Source organism: Solanum dulcamara, chromosome 9 (genome assembly GCF_947179165.1).
Source record: "Solanum dulcamara chromosome 9, daSolDulc1.2, whole genome shotgun sequence".
NCBI lineage: Eukaryota > Viridiplantae > Streptophyta > Magnoliopsida > Solanales > Solanaceae > Solanum > Solanum dulcamara.
The window spans coordinates 11,956,333-11,978,046 of NC_077245.1; the positions used below are offsets into that span (position 1 = coordinate 11,956,333).

The 21,714-nt window shown below is 34.3% G+C and overlaps 1 protein-coding gene across 1 annotated transcript; it reads right to left on the reverse strand.

The window, feature by feature from the left end:
* Window positions 1–18,644: 18,644 nt before the first annotated feature.
* LOC129902751 (trimethyltridecatetraene synthase-like) lies at window positions 18,645–20,413 on the reverse strand. Its single transcript, XM_055978134.1, has 2 exons — window positions 19,466–20,413; window positions 18,645–19,347 (listed from the first exon to the last, which is right to left on the reverse strand). Exons 1-2 carry the CDS (start codon window positions 20,375–20,377, stop codon window positions 18,724–18,726), a joined length of 1,536 nt encoding a protein of 511 aa, XP_055834109.1. The 5' UTR covers window positions 20,378–20,413; the 3' UTR covers window positions 18,645–18,723.
* Between the last annotated feature and the right edge of the window lie 1,301 nt (window positions 20,414–21,714).

A 21,714-nucleotide genomic window follows, 5' to 3' on the forward strand; every position in this document is an offset into this window, starting at 1 on the left:
ATTTCATGTTTCTGTTTAGTTGATTTATAATCTCATTTTTTTAGTTAGCATGTATTAAAATTAATTAAATTAATGATAGAAATTTCCTCGTCTTGCTTGAAGTGTAGTGACATTTTTATAAAATATGAAAAGCTTTCAATTTCGTTCATTATTTTTCTCAAGTAGTTTTCTTTGACAATATAGATTTTCATGTTTTCAATTTCTTCTTTTATCATGATTTCGATAACAAAAATATGCTTAAATTATTATTTAGTTAGAACTTTTATGGCCTAATTGATTTAATTCTTTCTTTAAAATTTGAGTTAGTATAACATATATATTAATTCCGTGTCCTTTTTAGTTATTTGAATATATCTCTTCTTTCATTTTCTTTTTCTACACATATACATGTTGTTAGTCACCTCTAGGATACCCATTAATTTGATGCTTTAATATATCATGATATATTTCTTGATTTAGCTTAAAATGAGTAGATGCTTATGTGATTTTATTTTGATGCATGTGATATCAATTGGAGTCCATCTTTGGACTCCATCCTTGCATATCGTCAATTTTGAGTCAACCATCATCTTTCTCGAATTGTTGAAAAATTGATACATGAAAAGGGAGCTAATATACATGGTTTGAAGATTGATATTTGGATGTATACATCTATATACACGGAATAAAGATGGAAAACATTGTTGTATATACTGATATACAGTGTATATACAGTCTGATATGCACGAAAAAAATGATGTATATCCTGATATACAATATATATACAGTCTGATATGCAGGAAAGCAATATTATATATACTGATATACGGTGTATATACAGTCTGATAATGCAGGAAAGTAGTATAGTATATACTAATATATAGTGTATATACAACCATGATATACAGTGGAATTGGGCCTAAGTCCCAAAACGCAAATGACCCAACAACTTAGTCCAGACGTACAGAAACTAGGTGTCGGGCCGTATTTTCATATGTTATTTATTATTTATTTATATTGATTCAGGTTGTAATAATTTATTCACTTATGTTATTTATGATTGCTTAGATATTAATTTTAATTTAGTTCAACTTAATTAGATTTCCCTAAAGATAAACCATTTCATGTTAATTTTACACTTTAAATAATTTTCTACCATTACTTAGCCACTTTAATAAACTTTACTTTCTTTTTATATTGTTACCAATATATAAGCTTGATTATTTTTTCAAAATAATTTAAAAGTTTTTATTTCCTTTTTAATTATTTTTTTAAAACCAAGTGAAATAATTTTTAAATCATCGGATAACCACGCGTTAGCGGCCACTTTGAATGCGAACACCTTCTTAAAGTGAAAATTTGAACTCTTACCCATTTTCTCTAATTTTAAGAATTAAATCTATTAGGGTCTTTAAAATTAAGGTTTCTTGATTTTTCTTAAAAATTAAGTGGCAACTCTCTTTTCTAAATTTGATTTTTTCTCTAAAAGTTTAAATTATTTTCAAACCATCTTTTTCCGACATAACATTATGCATCTTACTTTCTGTTAAGATAAAGTCGGAGTGTCTTGGCATCCGCTAAAGAATTTTTAGTCTCACATGTTAGGCAGGGTTGGACCAGCAATCGAAGTCAGAATAGTACTGCTACCAACATGTTACCCCTCCCTGGCTTGAGTTGTCCACTCGAGTAAGCCTGTCCAGACACCCATCTTCTTAAAGTTCAATCATAGTGAAACTGAAACACAGACATGGTTATCCCTAGTAGGCTCTGCTTATTTGCGTCATTTGCATTTGACTTAGTGGGACTTGACACAGGGGTCAGATCCATTTAGGACAGGTGTCCCTCTCTTTATCTGACCAACATGAGTATTCTATGTGCTATTTGTAATATTATTTGAAAGGTTTTGATTGTTGAACGGATTTAGGGTTCCTCATGAAAAAGAAAATAATATAAATTCTTTGACATCCAAAACCCCCCTAAAATCTCGATATCATCTTGTGAGGGAAGAAATCATAGTAGAAAATGAGTTTTTTTCTCCTCTTGTGGTCTCTTCTCTTATTATTTTGTTTTTAAAAAGAAAACAACGTTTATATATGAATAAGAAACCACTCTCGGTCATTTTTCTAAGACACCCAAAATTATTTATAGAAATTAATAAAAGATAATTTGTAAATATGATCTGTATTTCAAAAAACATCTTTTAAAAAAACTATGGTAACACTTACAAAATGAGTCTTTTTTTGTTCTTTTGCCCGAACATGCTTTATGTCTGGCTTGTTCTAATTACAAATCGAGACATATTATTTCCCCCCTCTAATACTTGTTTCAAAATGTCTGTCATCCTTCGTATGAGTTTTGCACCTTCATGAGTCAAAATATAAGAGGTCAATTCATGATCTTGCATCTTTTTCATAGGAACAAACATGTCTCATCCTACTTAGGGAAAGTTTCAAAAGAGGAAAAGAGATGAGAATGTACCACTTTAGGTAGTAGACTACATTCCTCCGCAATTTTGGGCATGGTGGAATAACATGGGTCTATTAGAACAAGGACAAATATTCAGGTATTTGGTTTTTTTGACCAAAATCATGCAAGTGAACCTTATGAGAGATGTGATCGAAGCACTTCTATCCTTTTGGGATCTAACAAATAATGTCTTTCGATTTTCAAATTTTGAATTGACCCCAACCTTGGAGGAAATAACTGGTTTTATAGGGTTTTGAATGAAGTTGCGTCGTCAACAACTGGTAGCCCCAAGACCTATCTCTATCAATAAATTTTTTCAACACTTGAACATCTATAAAACAAAATAGGAATCATTGGACAAAGGTTGGATCTCGCTACAATTTTTATACGATAGGTACAGAACTGAGGAAGGGTTCGAGCGATTCGATAAGCAACTGAGCAACAAGAGAAACTTGAAAACATGGAAAGAACATATACGTTTTGCTTTTATTGTAGCTTTTTTAGGAAAAATGGTTTTTCCCAGGAGAGGGTGAAAGATTAACATCCGTTTGGCCAGAGTAGTGCATGTCTTGATTGAGAATAAGACCACACCATTGTGTCGATAATTCTAGCTAATATTTATCGTGCCTTAACTGTCTGCCGAAAGGGAAAATTGAAGGATGCAACATATTACTGCAATTATGGATAGTAGAATATCTTCACCAACCCCTTACTGTGACAAGGTTTATTCATAATCGGAGTGATTACATTACAAGTCATGCCAAAAGGGTGGAAAAAAATGATTGCCCGAAAGGGGTTAATGCTTGGATTGAGCAATTTTGCTCGCTTACCGCAGATAAGGTCACATGGAATTATCATTGGTTCCCTTGGGAGGAAGTCATGTACATGTCCCAAAGTCCTCTGAAAAAAGAGGACGACGAGGGAGAGGCTGTGCTTGATAGATGAGGATCTTTCCTCTTTTTTCTGCTATTAATGGGTATTAGGGGTGTACAACCATATATACCATTACGAGCTCTGCGTCAGTTAGGCAGGTGTCAAATAATACCTGTTACTGAGGACATGAAAGATTTTATGTTTGAAGTGGGACCAAAGACTCCCCTCTCCGAGAGATTGGCACAAAAAATTTGGGATACTTGTCTTGTCATGGGGTTTGAAACAATGGTTGAAGAATGCTATAAGTTCAAAGTTCATCCAGGATACTCGAGTTGGTTTGAAAAACAACCACGTTTAGAGGTTAGCTAGAGAGATCTGTAAAAAGATCGATAGATCACGAGGCTATGATAAACCTAAGGGTCGAGTTGGATATGCACGATTACCTCGCTGTTAATCAGGCTTTGAGAAAATATTTAGAGCATGCTAGAGCAGCTCTAGCTCAATAACAAGCAGAACTTGAAGAGAAAAGAGCAAGGGCAACGCAAAGGGAAATTGCACTCTAGGGACAGATTAAGCTAGCAACAATTAGGGGGACACAAATTATAGAGCTCGCGGCATCTCAACAACAGCAGGTGAGTGAAAATGATCAGAAAAATTTTGACGAAAAGAGAGCCCAATGGATTCGGGAAAGGGGAAAGTTGTGAGAGGAACTAAAGTTAATCTTGACTCGAGAAAGGCACGCTAGAGAAATGGTTGCCGCCTGTAATCAATAGATATGGGGATAAGATCAGACTTGCAAATCACTTCGAGCAAAGGTACATCGTTTGACCAATCGCACTTCCCAAATGGGCCTAGATTACCAAGAGATGAACTATGAATAATTTTTTGCAGAGGTACCTAACTTTGCTGAGTACCTCACGAACTCGTTGCAGGATATATATTTAGATGTAGGAGGTCATTTGAGACCACGATCTCCGTGATTAGGAATGTTGAAGATGTTAACATGCTCACTAGATCTTTGGAGATGTGAGGCAAATGACATATGTCTTTATTTCACTTTGTTGTAGTCTTTATTTTAAGTCTTGTTTCCTATCATCTATGTTTTGTCCTTCGTTCAGTCATGCTTTTTTAAATCCTACTTTTTGGTCAGTTGCTGGATTGTAAGACATTTCGTTTGATAATTTCCTTTCGTTTTTACCTTTGTGTTTTGGAAAAAGATTGAATTTTTATATTTGGTCTAATTTTCCTTTCATTTATTAATCAATCTAGAAAAAAAACAAAAAAAATGTCGCTCTGAACTATGCAAATATCTGATTCATGTACCAACATGGTACGTAGGCAACCCCAATGGGTTCGATCAAAACATTTTCAAAAAATAATAATATAAATGGAAAAAAGTGTGCCTAGCTAAGCCGAGATAAGACATAAGACCTTTCATATTAAAAATGCATATATACAATGTGTTATTATAAGGTGTGAAATTCTTAACGCTAATATATTTCCTACATCGCACAGAAAGAAAGAATGACCATTTAATTTAAAGGTGATTGATTTGTGGTCATATTAGTAAGTCATCATTATTTCACAAGTTCAAAGGCAGTATTCCAATGACAGAAGGAACTACACTATCGATTAACAGCACTGGGGACTCGATAGAGCAAGAGGTTCAATGAGAGTCCGCCGTCACCGAAGAAAATAGGTTGCTGAAACAGAGAATGATTAAGATGATACAGAGGTGGTCCAATGGGAAAAAACCACCCCAGTCAGATGGTCCAATGGGAAACAACTACCCTAGTCAATCCCTGGTTTCCCCGACATCGCTTCTACTACGTATGAATACTTCCAAACCCCTCTCTCTACTATAGAAGACTCACTTTACCCACTTGGGTTTGGACCTTATGTCAACGTGCCAAATATATTTGGAACCTCTTCAAGTCGACCTCCAAGAGTACAAATTAAGAGTGATTTTCAGGGTGTTGCGACTGAGCCACCTATTTATATATTCCCGCAACCTAACTTTACGGTTGTCACAACTGTAACACCCGTTCACGTACTCCTCAACCCACAGTAATGCAAAGGACAAATCATGATCCAAAATTTATTACCCATCAAGATCAATATCATTCCTTTGGTTTTACATTAAAGGCCCAGATCCTTACCAAACTACTACTAATGATGATTTGGGAAAAGCTACTAAGAATGCAGGGCAGAAGGAAATGACAAGAAAAATAAAAAGCTTTGGGAGGCCACAAATGAGTCTCGTTCAGTGATTTGTGCACGTTTCCTAACGTCCACCTACCCATCGGTTTCAAAACCCTAAAATTTGAGAAGTATGTGGCCATGGAGACCCTATAGATTATTTGAAAAGATATTGCAATCAATTGAGAGGGGTTGAGGGCAAAGAGGAATTGATTATGGCTTATTTTGGGGAAAACTTAGTTGGAATTGCATCAGAATGGTTCATAGATCAAGATATTGCCAACTGGCATACCTGGGATGACTTGGTTCTATGTTTTGTTCAACAGTTCTATTATAACACTGACATTATGCCGGATCGTACTTCACTTGCCAAAATGAGGAAAAAGACCACTGAAACATTTTGTAAATATGTTATTAGGTGGAGGGAGCAAGCTGCTAGGGTTAAGCCACCAATGAAGGAGTCAGAAATTTATTGATGTGTTTCTTTAAGTGCTAAAACCCGACTATTTTCACTACTTTCTTTCTGCTGTTGGAAAAATATTTGTCGAGGTTATTAAGGTCAGATAAATAGTGGAAACTGACATTAAGTCTGGCAAAATTGTAAGCCAAATCGCTTTAAAAGCCATAACGCAAGCACTTCAAAATGGATCGGGAAGTTTTGGCCTACAAGAAATCAAGGAATTCCCTTCACCGATACACACCTTGTGGATCCCAGACTTATGTCCAAGATCCATATAACCACCCACAACACTACTTTTCTTCTCAAGTCCCACATTATCCTACTCCATATCCCCAATATCCTCAATCCCCTTTATACCCGGAGTGGCGTGCACCAATTCTTCACAATCGTCCTCCACCCCCACAAACTTACCAAAATGCAACTAGAGTCCCTTTTCATCCTAGACCGGAGTATAGGAGATGAAATATCACTAAGGATAATTATACTCCCATTGAAGAATCATATGCTAGCTTATTCCAGAAATTAAGGGTGTTGAATATTCTGAGTCCTATTGAAAGAAATATCCCGAATCCTCCACCAAAAAAATTGGATTATTCCCAAAGATATGCATATTGTTCTGATGCCCTAGGGCACAACACAGAAAAATGTTAGTACTTAAAAAGGTCAATCAAAGGTTTGATCGATACACATCAAATTATAGTACAAAGCTAAGATAAACCAAACATCAATCAAAACCCATTATCAATGCATAATGAAACAAATATTTTAGAGATAATAAATGGTAGCAAAGAATTGGCAGTCCCATACAAGCCAATCATTAAGGTCGAAACTAGTGCGAAAAGTTTGATGAATATTGTTGATTTGACAAAAGTCATGCCTTCTGAGGCAGGAGAGACGTAGAAAAAGTTGATTCCATCAAACACACTTGTCCTAATTATGAAAGGAGTATCTGATTATGTTCGAGCAAGTCAGAAATAAGTGAAGCTAACTATTTCAAGAGGGCCGACCAAGCCTATCCTAATTGTGCAAGGAGCTCCTAGATCACCTGTGATTTTTAAGCCAGTGTCATAACTTCCGATGACTAACCTCAAGGCTGTCCCTTGGAATTATAATCATACTGTCGTGATAAATAATGGAGAAGAGGTCAATAAAAAAGTTTATAAAGTAGGAGGATTGACCCGTTCGGGGAGATTCTATGCCCCTAAAGAGTTTAGGACGCCTAAACTAGTAAAAAATGACCAAATGCCAGTTAAGAATCTGGTTACTAAAGAAGAAGCTGAGGACTATTCCATTGTGGAACAGTTAAAGAAGACTCCGGCCCAAATCTCTTTGTTGTCTTTGTTATTACATTTAGATGAACATTGTAAAGCTATAATGAAAATTTTTAATGAAGCACATGTTTCTAATAAGGTTACGATAAGTCAGTTAGAAAAGATCATTAGGAGAATTTTTGAGGTAAACCTGATCACATTTTTCAAAAGATGAACTACCTGTGGAAGGCACCGAACATAACCAAGGGATTCAAATCACTGTAAAATATAAGTATTCCTATATTACTGGAGTTTTGATCGATGGGGGTTTTGGTGAAAATATTTATCTCTTATCAACTCTGCAAAAATTGAATATTTGTGTTGAAAGGGTACGACCCAACAATGTATGTGTCAGAGATTTTGATAGAGCAAAAATAGACGCCATTGGTGAGGTGGAGATCATGCTAACAATAGGGCACATTGATTTTACCATAGTCTTTCAAGTGTTAAATATTAATGCATCCTACAATTTATTATTGGGGAGACCATGGGTGCATAGGGCTGGGGCAGTCCCATCTACGTTGCATTAAATGATCATGTTTGAATACAATAGACAAGAAGTAATTGTTCACGGCGAGGGAGACCTGTCAATCTACAAAGATTTTTCTACTCTTTTTATCAAGGCAAACAATGGAACAAATATACTAGTTTAACAAGCCTATGAGGTAGTGGTTGTCGAGCATATCCTTGATGGGAATCTCATTCCAAAACCACAAATACCCACGACATCTGTCATAGTGGTAAATGAAAGGCTGAAGGATGGGTTTGAACCAGGAAAAAGCTTAAGGGTATTTTTACAAGGCAGAAGAAGGGTCAAAAAGCAGAAAAAAAAAGTGTGGTCACTTAGCAAGACGATACTTCCAATCTACAAATCCTCCATAAAAACCTATACTATTGAGTCTTCTTAACTACCTCTCCCAAAGTTGATACCGGATCTTGATGCTGAACTGATCGATTATTTCCAGAACTTATTTGTCGAGACTGATATGGTTGAAGTTGTGGAAGGCTCCAGCAACAATGATTTGCAACTCATTGGACCTGATGTCCAACTGACCAATTGGGCGGCCACTCCTCTCCCCATCAGGAAGGAGTCTTGGTAGTTTGTCTTATTTTCCTTTCTATTATCTAATTTATTCAAGGGTTGTGATTCGGATTTCCTATCCTATTGGTTTATTTTTTCTAATCCTTTTATCTTCTTTTTCAATGAAATGAAATTTCCATTTTTCTATTTCAATCTAATATATAGTTATTTGTTTTTATATACAGTTCTTTCTATGCCAATTCTAGTGATACTACATGCATGCTGAATTTTTCACCATTTTTTAAAATTCAATCTAAGCCTGAAATAATAAGTCACGAAGTCAAATAAGAAGAAGATGGTGTATTTGAGGAAATAAGCAAGAATTTTGAAAGCTTTGAGAATAAATCAAACCCTAACATGTGTGAAACCGAGGCAATTAATCTAGGAGATCCAAAAAGAGGAGATAATCCAGGCTTTGTGTGATTACAAGGATGTTTTCGTATGGTCCTATGATGATATGCCTGGGTTAAACACCGACATTATGGTGCACAAGTTACCAACTGACCCTGCATTTCCTCCAATTAAACAAAAGTTGAGAAAACTCAAAATATACATGAGCGTAATAATTAAAGAGGAAGTTACGAAATTGCTTGAGGCTAAAGTCATTGGAGTTGCTCAATACCCTATTTGGTTAGCCAATATCGTTCCCGTCCCAAAAAAAGATGGCAAAGCCTGAATATGTGTTGATTATGGGATTTCAACAAAGCAAGTCCAAAAGATGACTTTTCATTGTCCAACATTCATATTTTATTAGACAATTGTTCTAAGCATGAAATTGCATCCTTTGTAGATTTCTACGCAGGGTACCACCAGATCGTTATGGATAATGATGACGTAGAAAAAATGTCTTTTATCACATCATAGGATATATATTGTTATCGAGTCATGCCATTTGGGTTAAGGAATGCTGGAGCAACTTATATGAGGGTGATGACGATTAATGTTTCATGATATGATGCATAAAGAGATAAAAGTCTATGTGGATGATGTGATCATAAAATCAGGAGAGCAGTCAAATCATGTCAAAGACCTAAGGAAGTTTTTCGATAGGCTTCGCAGTATAATCCCAAACTTAATCCAGCAAAATTTGTATTCAGAGTACCATCAGGAAATCTTCTAGGATTTATAGTCAGTCGACGAGGCATTGAGTTAGATCCATTAAAGATAAAGGCTATTTAAGAATGACCACCGACAAAAAGAAAAATTGAAACAATGAGTCTTCTAGGAGGGCTAAACTATATCAGTAGATTCATTGCTCAATTCATGACAACTTGCGAGCCTATCTTTAGGTTATTAAAGAAAAATGCTATAGTTAAATGGACCAAGAATGTCAAAACACCTGTGTTGGTTCCTCTCGATCCAGGCAGACCTTTTATATTGTACATGTCAGTGTTAGATAATCCTTTTGGTTGCGTATTGGGTCAGCATGATGTCACTGATAAGAAGGATCAGGCCATCTATTACCTCAGCAAGAAATTTACCACTTATGAGTCTAAGTACACTCTTCTTAAAAGGACATGTTGCACTTTGACTTAGGTAGAACAAAAGTTGAAGTATTACCTTTCATCCTACACTACTTACCTCATTTCTCACATGGATCCTTAAAATACATCTTTCAAGCGCCCATGCCCAAGGAACGGCTTGCGAAATGGCAAATATTGCTCACAGAATTTAATATTATCTATGTGACATGAATCGTAATAAAAGCCAAAGATCTTCCAGATCGTTTAGTAGAAAACCCCATTGATAAAAGGTATGAAGCAATTAAGACATATTTTCCTGACGAAGAGATATCATATTTTGATAAAGTTATTCTTGATAACAATCCAGGATGGAAGTTGTTCTTTGACGGGGCCTCTTACAAGAAAAAGAGTTGGAATAAGGGTTGGTTTTATGTCAGAATCAGGGGAATATTACCCTATAACAACACAACTTAGATTCAACTGTACCAACAATATGGCAGAGTATGAAGCTTGCATCCTGGGTATAAAGTTAGCTATTGACATGGGAATCCAAGAATTGTTAGTGTTATGAGACTCAGATTTGCTAGTCCATCAAATTCAAGGAGAATGGAAACTCGTGACTCGAAGCTCATACTATATCAACCTTGTTTGCAAGATCTTTGTTGACGGTTCTCATCAGTGAAGTTTAGACACATCCCTATAGTTCATAATGAGATTGCTGATGCCTTGGCCACTTTGTCTTTAATGCTCCGACATCCTGATAAAGCTTATATCGACCCCCTATATATACAGATTCGTGATTAGCATGCCTATTTCAACATGGTTGAGGAAGAAATTGATGGTAAACCTTGGTTCCATGATATTAAAGTTTATCTTCAGTCTGAAGAGTGTCCGATAGGCATTACTAGTAATAAAAAAAACTATTTGGCAACTAGCTAGTGGCTTTTTCTTAAGCCGAGGAATATTGTACAAGAAGACCCCTGACTTGGGTCTTCTAAGGTGTATAAATGATAGAGAGGCTTCAACAATAATGATTGAAATACATTTTGAAGTTTGTGGACCGCACATGAATGGGTGTGCCCTAACAAGGAAAATCCTCCGAGCACGTTATTATTGACTTAATATGGAATGAGATTCCATATAGTTTGTTCATAAATGTTATAAATGTCAAATACACGATGATTTGATACATTCTTCTCCTTTAAAATTGCATGCAATGGTGGCCCCATGGCCTTATGAGGCTTGGAAAATGGATGTGATTAGGCTAATTGAACCAAAAGTATCAAATGGGCATAGGTTCATCTTGGTAGTCATTGATTATTTTACAAAATATGTGGAGACTATAACTTTCAAGTCAGTGACCAAAAAGGTTGTGGTGGATTTCATTCATTTCAACATCATTTGTTGATTCGGTATCCCAAAGGTAATTGTTACAAATAATGCTATGAATCTCAATACTCGTTTAATGCAAGAGGTATGCCAACAGTTTTGGATTGAACATCAAAATTCAACTCTATATCACCCAAAAGCAAATGGGGCCGTAGAAGCTGTTAATAAAGACATAAAAAAGATACTCTACAAAATGGTGCAAGGTTCTCGACAATGGCATAAAAGTTGTCTTTTGCTTTATTGGGCTATCGTACTACGGTGCGCACGTCATCAGGTGTCACTCCCTATCTTTTAGTATATGGGACCGAAGCGGTCATACTTGCAGAAGTTGAGATACCCTTCCTGCGAATTATTGCGGAGGTAGAAATCAATAATGATGAATGGATCAAAATATGATTAGAGCAACTAAGCTTGATTGATGAAAAACAGTTGACATTAGTATGTCATGGTCACCTGCACTAGAAGAGAATGACATATGCATATAACAAAAAGGTGCGGCCTAGAATTTTTGACGTGGGTCAGTTAGTATTAAGGCGCATTCTTCCTCATCAAGCTAAAGTCAAAGAAAAACTTGCTTCAAATAGGCAAGGACCATTTATTGTATAGAAGGTACTGTCTAATGGTGCTCTGTATTTAACATATATAGAAGGCAAAGTAACAAGAATTGCCATAAATGTCGATGCCGTAAAGAAATATTATGTATGATTCTGTTTTCTGCTACTTGTTGGGATTTAGTTCATTCCCTTCACCATTTTTTTGTGAAAAAAAACAAATCATTAGCCTGAACTATGTTCGATCTGATTCTTATTTTGACAAGATATGTAGGTAGCACTTTCGCTGGGATTCGGTCCAATCAAACAAAAAAATTCAAAAAAATCATGTTTCGAAGACTTGGGCAAAAGTCATTCTTTGTTAGTCAATCTCTAAGATTGAAAAGTCAATCCCGTCATTTGATGTCATATTTGAGTTTTTCTATGATCCTTTTTGGCCTTGTTAAAAAATCATGGTACAACTAGAGAAAGATCTTCAGATTAACCTTTGAAATGTCAAAAGTTAACATGTTGTGGGTATAGAACAATTGCATTAAGGGAAATATTCTTCCTCCACAACGCAAGAAGAAAAATGAGAGAGTCTTATCAGTGAAAACCCTAAAGGTCACCATAAGGCGAAGGTGAGTTGAGAAAAATGAGAGAGTCTTGTTGGTGAAAACCTCAAAGGGCACAGCAAAGTGAAGGTGAGTTAAAAAAATAAAAAAATAAGAGAGTCGTATTAGTGAAAATCCTAAAGGGTGCCGTAAGAAAAATGTGAGTTGAGAGAAATAAAATGAGAGAGTCTTATTGGTGAACACCCTCGCGGGCACCATAAGGCGAGTAAGGGCCTGATCTTGATCGTGGTTTGTCGAAAGGATTGAAACTCAATGTCAAGGTCAGATGATCGATAAGAGTAGGTGAATAGTTTGGATAAAAAAATAGGGTTGATTAATTCAAAATGCATGTCATGATCATTAGAATCGGTTACCACACTCAGATAAGTTTCATTTTCTTCCCTTCACCAAAAGGATCTCTCAAATTTGAATTATTTTTTTTTATTAATTTATTTTTTATCACTTTGATTTCTTGTGTCCTTGCGTCGAGTCAGTGCCAAGAAAAGTAAAAAGAATTCCAAGACACACTACCAGTCTTTTCAATTGCACAAAGCTAAGCATCCAGCCAATACATAAAAATCATATGATTCAAAAATGGGGAAAAATATCAATGGGTTATTGTCTATCAACAAGTTTTGAAATAAGGAGAATGCAAAAAGGCTAAAATAATTGGTATCGTGAAATAAAGGGAGACATCAAATTTAAGTCATTTCGTGCAGAGAAAATTTGGTCCAATGGTGTAGCCCACCAATGACAAGCATAGACTGCATAGAAACAAAGTCAAACTAGCAAGTACAACAACAATCGTCGGGAGAAGTCAACGCCACAAACCAACTACCATGCTTATAAACTCACATATTTTCTTTGTTAAAACAAGACTACAAGCTGTGTTCAGATTAAAAGATCTAAAGTTCCAAATGTTCAACCTAGTTTACATGAAGAAAAATAACAATATGGTAGTACAGTCTTGCAAAACTCAATGAAATTGATTAGCATTTCAAAGATTGATGATTGCAATTACCTAGGAGATGACGTCTCCTATTCCTAAGCATTCCACAAATAGTCACGATTTTGTAACACTCATAAAATTTTCTAGTTTATACTGGGGCAAATATTTTTATTAGTGTTGGCGGTCTAGGGGATTTAGTATAGCAGGACCCTCATGTATAATGGAATTTAGTGTAGCAGGACCCTCCTGGATAATGGAATTTAAACATAAGCAGGACCCTCCGAAATAATGAGATTTAGAATAACAGGACCCTCCTGGATGATGAGATTTAGTATAACAAGACCTTCTTAGATAATGAAATTTAGTATAATAGGAACCTCCTGGATAATGGGATTTAATATAGTAGGACCCTTTTGGATAATGAGATTTAGTATAGATGGACCCTCCTGGATAATGAGATTTAGTATAGCAGGACCCTCCTGGATAATGAGATTTCGTATAGAAGGACCCCCCTGAATAATGAAATTTAGTATAGTAGGACTCTCCTAGATAATGAGATTTTAGTGTAGTACGACCCTCATGGATAATGAAATTTAGCATAGTACGACCCTCCTGGATAATGAGATTTAGAATGGCAGGACCCTCCTGACTAATGTGATTTAGTATAATAGGACCCCCTGGATAATGAGATTTAGTATAGTAGGACCCTCATGGATAATGGGATTTAGCGTAGCAGGATCCTTCTGAATAATGGGATTTAGCGTAGCCGGACCCTCTTGAATAATGAGATTTAGCATAGTAGGACCCTCATGAATAATGAGATTTAGTATAGCAGGACCTTCCGGGATAATGGAATTTAGTATAGCAGGACCCTCTCGGATAATAGAATTTAGTATAGTAGGACCCCCTGGATAATGCGATTTAATATAGCAGGACTCTCCTAGATAATGAGATTTAGTATAGAAGGACCCTCCTAGATAATTGAATTTAATATAGCAGGACCCTCCTGAATAATGAGATTTAGTATAGCAGGACCCTCCTGGATAATGAGATTTAGTATAGCAGGACCCTCATGGATAATGAGATTTAGCATAGCAGGACCCCCTAAATAATGGGATTTAACATAGAAGGAGCCCCCTGGATAATGAGATTTAGTATAACAGGACCCTCTTGGATAATGAGATTTTAACGTGGTAGAATCATTTTTATTCATACTCATAATTTTTTTTTATTATAAACTCGAGGCATTTTTTTTCATTTTGATTTCAGGAATCCGCTTGTACAAAAGGTCAATCCACATTTCAAGCTTAGGATCTTAGCTGGAAAGCATTGTCAACTTTCAAGTTCATGTTCAATTCAAGTAGTAGGAGCTCGCCTAAAGAACAAGGTCAATTCCGATCTCAAGTAGCAAAATCACTTGGAGGACAAGTTGACTTCAAATTCGGTGAAAGGAAAATGAATATCTCACAATTTGAGAAGGCTTGAAGACTCAAGTCAAGATTCAAGAGAAGCTATGTAGATAGGATCTTCTACCTGTTTCTTTAATATTCTATCTTTCATTTGATGTAAAAATAGGAGCCGCGAGTCGGAGCCTCGATGGGACCTTACTTGACTTCCAACTCACTGTATTATCTCGTTGAACTACATGTGACCTGATTACCTTATAACCCGGAATATGTAGGCTGTCTAAAACTAGGTTTCGGTCGCATCATTTCCCTTTCAAATAAGAGTTCGGTCAAAACTTGTCATGTTGTCTACTTCTTTGTATGCAAACTCTTCGTGTTTCCAGTCAAAGAGGAGCAAACTATAGACACGTAATTTTTGACCGAATTTGAGATTTTACACAATTTTTAGTTCTTAAATATTTTTTTATATATCTAAATTAAGTATTTTGGTTTTTATCTTATTTTAGTAACTTTATTCTATAAAAAAAAGGGATTTAAAAACTACAAAAATAGAGTCACATTTTAGTGTAAGTTTTATTTTATTTTTATTTTATTTTATTATTTCAAACGAAAAGAAAGTTTTAAAAATATATATGTTTTATTTAAAAATTTAGGTTTAATAAATAAACTAGTTATTTTAATATTTTTTGTTAGTCACATTTTTATTTTTGGACTAGTCATTTAACTTTTCTATATTTTATTAGTATAAAATAATTGGTTATTATTATTATTATTATTATTATTATTATTATTTCATTGTTATGAAAAATAAAATAAATAAAAAAAACAATCCTACTACCCACGTTCCATCTTAACCCTAAAACATGCAAACCTTTTCCTAAAAACCCTCACCCCCCACGTTTTCCTCCTTTCTTTTCCTAAAAAATCTTAAACAAATCCTACTACCCCAAATTCCATCTTTTCCCCAAACCTCTTCTCCTAAAACCCTCTCCATTTTTTTTTCCTTTTTCCTAAAAATCTCCACTAAACTCTCTCACCCCACTTACCACTATAATTCAACACACCATATCATTATATATACACTCAACACCTACATTACAAAGAAAAGAAGACTCATCTGCACACATATAACCCAATACACTTTCTCCACTCACGTGGAATTTTTCCTCAACTTGCCTCACCTTTTGAACTCCATCAGACACTCACCAATACTCTCACCTACATATATACCCTCTCACTATAATAAAAGAATACACAAAAAATAAAGCTGCAACAACAAACACTCATGCACAACAACAAAAAAAAGCCTCACTTCTCTCACCGATTTTTGAACAACACACAAAACAACACAATACCAAAACCAAAAAAGCACCATCTGGAAAAAGAAAAAAGAACACTCACACACCCAAAAAAAGGAAAAGGTCGAGTTTGAGGTTTGCTTTCGTGGTTTCAAGTTTGTGGTTCCTGATTGTGGTCTTTTCTTCTCGTGAATTACTTTCACAAAAGGTAACACTTAATTTTTATTGTATGATATGATGTCACAGATATTTTATAAATTCCGACTCCAATGTTATGAATCTGCTCAAATTTTATGCGTGTTTAATTTTGATATTATAATATTAAAATATGTTTGAAATTTTTATATCGTTAAACTTAGAATAATATTGATATGCCATGTGATTATTAATTGCAAAGCTTATTTTATTGTGTATATATACCTATGTTAACTAAATAAATTTGAATGATATCTAATTACGATTAAAACAAATGATAGAAAATACGAATTTGTTTGGTTAAGTAATTGCACCATGGTTTAATGAAAAAAATTTGGGAATGATATGGTTTTAGGCGTTTAAGTTGGTATGATTCTCAATTAATGGCATCATTCAGTTTCTCAAAAAATAAATTTATTTATTTATTTATTTGATAACTTATTGTTATGTTCTTATTTTTATCGGGTCATTTAGAGCTAGATTGTTAAAAATAATAGGCAAATATTAGGATCCATTAATTGTTATACAAGTTTTTTTTAAAAAAAAATTAAAAAAATTTATTTCAATTAAGAATGTGATTATACATATTTTTGAAACACTTGAAATAATTTCAGGATGTGGTGACACACCTTAACTAAATTGTTTCAATAATTAACTTTTCTTTAATTTAAATTAAAATTTGTAGACATAAAGTATAAGGTGTAATTTAATAGAGAGAAGAAAGCAGTTGCACTTCTAAACCGTTGTGTGTCAAAACCAAGAATGTAGTTATGCATCTGGGTTGAGACCAATAATTTTAAAGAAAAAAGAAATAAGAGCAAATCAAGGTCTTTAACCATATATTCAAAAAATAATTCAAGTTGAGTGCAAGTCGATAAAAACGACCGTGCTAGAACCACGAGACTCGAGGGATGCCTCATACCTTCCCCTCGATTAACAGAATTCCTTACCTAGTCTTTTGTTTTAACAGACCAAAATAAAGAGTCATTTTCTTTTGATTAGGGATTCAAATAAGGTGACTTGGAACAACGAAACTCAATTTCAAGTGGCGGCTTTGAAAAAATAAAATTATCCCTAATCAGTACCGTCATTTCAATTGGAAAAACCCGAGCGGAAAAAGGGGTGTGATATTTTCAATATCTCTTTAGCCATTTCTGGAGATGATACTATCAAAACAGGTTTGGAACTGAACTTTAGGAGCATTAAATCTCCATATTTTTGTGAAAGATGGTGCAAAGACTCATGTGGGAGTGGAACCAAGAAGGTTCAAATTGCCAATAATTGGCCATGGCCTTGGTCCTGGTGGTAGTTTCCTTTTGGGATGGTTGAATATTTTTTAGAGAAAAGCTAATGCTAGTAGCCATGCGCCAAACGCTATGAAAACCCAAGAGAGCACCATTTTTGATAATGGATAATAATTCAAGAAAGCTTGAGAAATATATATAGGGCAACTTGCTCGTAGGAATGACAATGGAGGAGAATAGAGAAACATTCAAACTAGGTGGAACGAGACAGGACAAGTCAAGACAAAGCTTTATATTTGAAAATTTTTAGTGGAGGAGGAAAGGGTGGTAGGTCAGACCTATATATTTTCTTGATTTCTTTTGGGATAGATATTTTGTGGTGGAGAACTTCCTATTTTCGTCCTTCCATTGTAGTTTTCTTTTAAGTGTTCATTAATGTTAATGTAAAAAGTTAACCAAGTAAAATAGGATATGTACTGTATGTAATTTAGAATAAACTGCAAATATTCAAAATAATTTAAAGTTTGTTTGGTTTCATATAAACTAAATTTAAGATTGCAACTGCGATTATGTATTTAATGTGCTGAAAAATTGTAAAATAGCAATCATTTTGCTCTTGCCCTTTGATAGAGTTTGAAGTTTGTTAGGTTTCGTATGAGCTAAATTAGATTGGAATTGGTAATAGGCATCTGATATTCTGGGAATTGTACGGACCTGCTTGGCAATGAAAATATTTCATATTTTTATAAGAATTGAACTTCGAAAAACACATTTGGTCATAATTATTTTTTTCACTTTTTTAAAAGAAATTCAGAAATTCCAGTAAAAAAATATATTTTTACTTTTTCCACTTCAAATTATTTATAAAAATTCAAAAACATCTCTAATTTATTTCATGGTCAAATACAACTTGGCCAATTTCTATATATATCATTTTTCACTTCTATTTTTTTTTTCTATTTTCACAATGAAACATAGTTAAACGTACACATAAAATAGCAATCAATCTGCATTTATTCTTTTGCACCTCTAACTTAATCACTTTAATAATTAAACATAATATTACAAGAGGAAAAATAAAATAAAAAATGAAACGAAGACTAATTAAACGGGACAGGGCTTCTAGGTAATTAAAAGGGATTTTATTATATATGCACTAGATTTTTAGGATGAAGCAAGAAGTGTTGCTTCGTCAAAAAGTGGAATTTTATTTAACTTAATACTAGCATACAACTTAAATTAATAAGACCAGAACAAAATACTAGTCCTAATAAAGATGGAGGGGAAGTCTTGGTTCCATAATTATAGATATCGGCTTATTTGGGTGTGTACTCAATCCATAAATTTCTTCCATGCTTATATCTTCTGGCTTCGTATCTCCTGCTAATTTCCAATTAAATCCATGCAACAAGTTAGACATTGTTGTTCGAACAACCTTCATACCAAGGCTATATCCCGGACACCTCCTCCTTCCGGAACCAAATGGCAACAATGCAAAATTTTGCCCTTTCATGTCGATGTTATTTTCTATGAATCTTTCTGGAATAAACTCTTCTGGCTTATCCCAATACTTTGGATTTCTTCCTAGAGACCATGCGTTTACATAAACAGTTGTTCCTTTAGGTATATCATAACCAGAAACATTACAATCCTCAATAGAGTAATGGGGAGGAAGCAATGTACACAAAGGGTGAAGTCTAAATGTCTCTTTGATTATGGCATCTATATAAGGTAGCTGAGGGAAGTCATCTTCTTCTACCCATCGTTCTTTTCCAATGGCTTTGTCAAGTTCTTGGTGTGCCTTATCGATGATGGTTGGTCTCCTCAAAAGTTCTTGAAATGCCCATTCTACTGTTGCTGCTGATGTATCTGTTGCACCAGCTAGCAAATTCTGACATTGATATATAGCAAAAAATACCAAGTATCAACAACAAATTAAGAGAATGGTCTATCTATCTTATTATCATAAAATGTTATTCTGTATATAGAGAAAATAAGTAAAAACTTACATGTATTAATCCCATCATGGTATCTGTAGTAAGCTTAACTTCAAGATTAGGGTCATCAGCAAGGTGCAACATAGCATCAACCATATCCTTTGGAATATAGTCTTTCTCAGTTTGCCTCTTTGCCTTGTGATCTTCAAGTACATATTTATAAAATTCTGTCATAATTTTTCCTAATGCCTTCATTCGCTTTACATATCCTTGCAAGTCGAACCAACTAAGCCAAGGTATCCAATCCCCAAGATTAATCACCCCACCAAGAAGAAACCACTCATCCAACATCCATTGCAATGTTTCAAGTGTTACTATTGAAGCATCTGAGTTTGACTGGTAATGATGATCACTACAATACTTGTCACTCATAACCAACCTACTTATAGTACGAAGAGTAAATCGAGGTAAATGGTCTTTAAGAAAAATTGGTTTTCCTGAGTGAGGAAAAAGACGAGAAATCAAAGTTTGTCTTTCCTCAATACGAATATACTCTAATGAATCAAGCCTCCTGGGATTAAATAGCTCGGTTAGGTATATTTTTCTAGCTTGACGCCAGTGTGCACCATAAGGTGCCCATGTCATGTCTGAGTAGTTGAAACTAGTGTACTTACCAGCTGCTAATGCAGGGCGAGAAGCAAAAATAGTATCATGTATTTTCAATATCTCTTTAGCCATTTCTGGGGATGATGCTATTAAAACACGTTTGGAGCCGAACTTTAGGAGCATTAAATCTCCATATTTTTTTGAAAGATGGTGCAAAGACTCATGTGGGAGTGAACCAAGGAGGTTCAAATTACCAATAATTGGCCATGGCCTTGGTCCTGGTGGTAGTTTCCTTTTGGGATGGTTGAATATTTTTGAGAGAAAAGCTAATGCAAGTAGCCATGCACCAAACGCTATGAAAATCCAAAAGATCTCCATCTTTGATAATGGATAATAATTCAAGAAAGCTTGAGAAATATTTATAGTGAAACTTTCTAGTATTTAAATACTTTCGGTCCATATTAAGTGGTATTTTTATCTTTTTATTTTTATTCAAGATAATTGGTCTTTCACATGATCAATAATGTATTGCATGCAGTAATTATTTTCTTCCAAATTTACGCCCTGTAGTTAAGTGACTAAGAAACTATATATATAGGTATTATTTCATTAAATGTCAGTAAGTAAAAATAATTTTTACTATTTAAGAATAAGAACATTTTATTTTACTAAAAGGTGTGTTCAAGTTAAAAATATCACTTAATATTGACCTAAGGGGTAAAAGTTAAGACAAGAGTGGCAGAAAGAGAGTTCAAGCATCATTTTGAGAAACTATTAAATATTAAATTTAATTTCTATGCACCACCAATAGTATACCATTTATTTACTTTGTCAAGGTAATGTTACACATATAAATTAAAGATTTTAGAAATTATTGAAAATTTCTTTATTTTGTCATTTTCGGGATTAATGATTATCCTATATAATAAGTCTCTATATTTTTTCTTTGTGAAAGATAATATTTGAATGATTAAAAATTCAATCGTAACATAGCACGACCACTGCGTAAGTCTTATCTCTATCCTCCTCTGACTTGGTTGTGTTATCTCCACACAATCAGCTTTCAAAGATTATGATGTCCTATTGTATGTCCATGGGATATTTAGTAGGGATTCGTAGGAATGACAATGGGACAGGTTGGTGGGTACGTAAGACCTATACTTTTTTTGAGAGAAAAATCCTGTAGTATTTTGGACAGATATTTTATGCCGGAGAACTTCCTAATTTTGCCCTTCCATCATACTCCCTTAGTTTCTTTTGAATTGTCACGTTGCATTTTTTGAAAGTTAATTTGATCAACTTTTAAAATTAATTTAGATTACATTAATTCTATATTTTGAAATAAAAATTTGAATATTCAAAAACTATACGGAAAATACTACAAGTTGCAATTTTTTTCATATCAATATGATGAAAAAATATATATCAAAATGTTAGTAAAAATTCATATTATTTGACTCTCAAAAAAAAAATAAGTGTTCATTACAAGTAAGCAAATAATCAAAACGCTATATACACAACCAAACCTAAGACCTGCGATGCAAGAAAAAAGTATAGTCAACCAAGTAAAATAGGATATATAGTGTCTGTGAGTTAGAATAAACTGCAAATATTCAAAATGATTTAAAGTTTGTTTGGTTTCGTATAAACTAAATTTAAGATTGCAACTTCGATTATGTATTTAATGTGCTGGAAAATTGTAAAATAGCAATCAT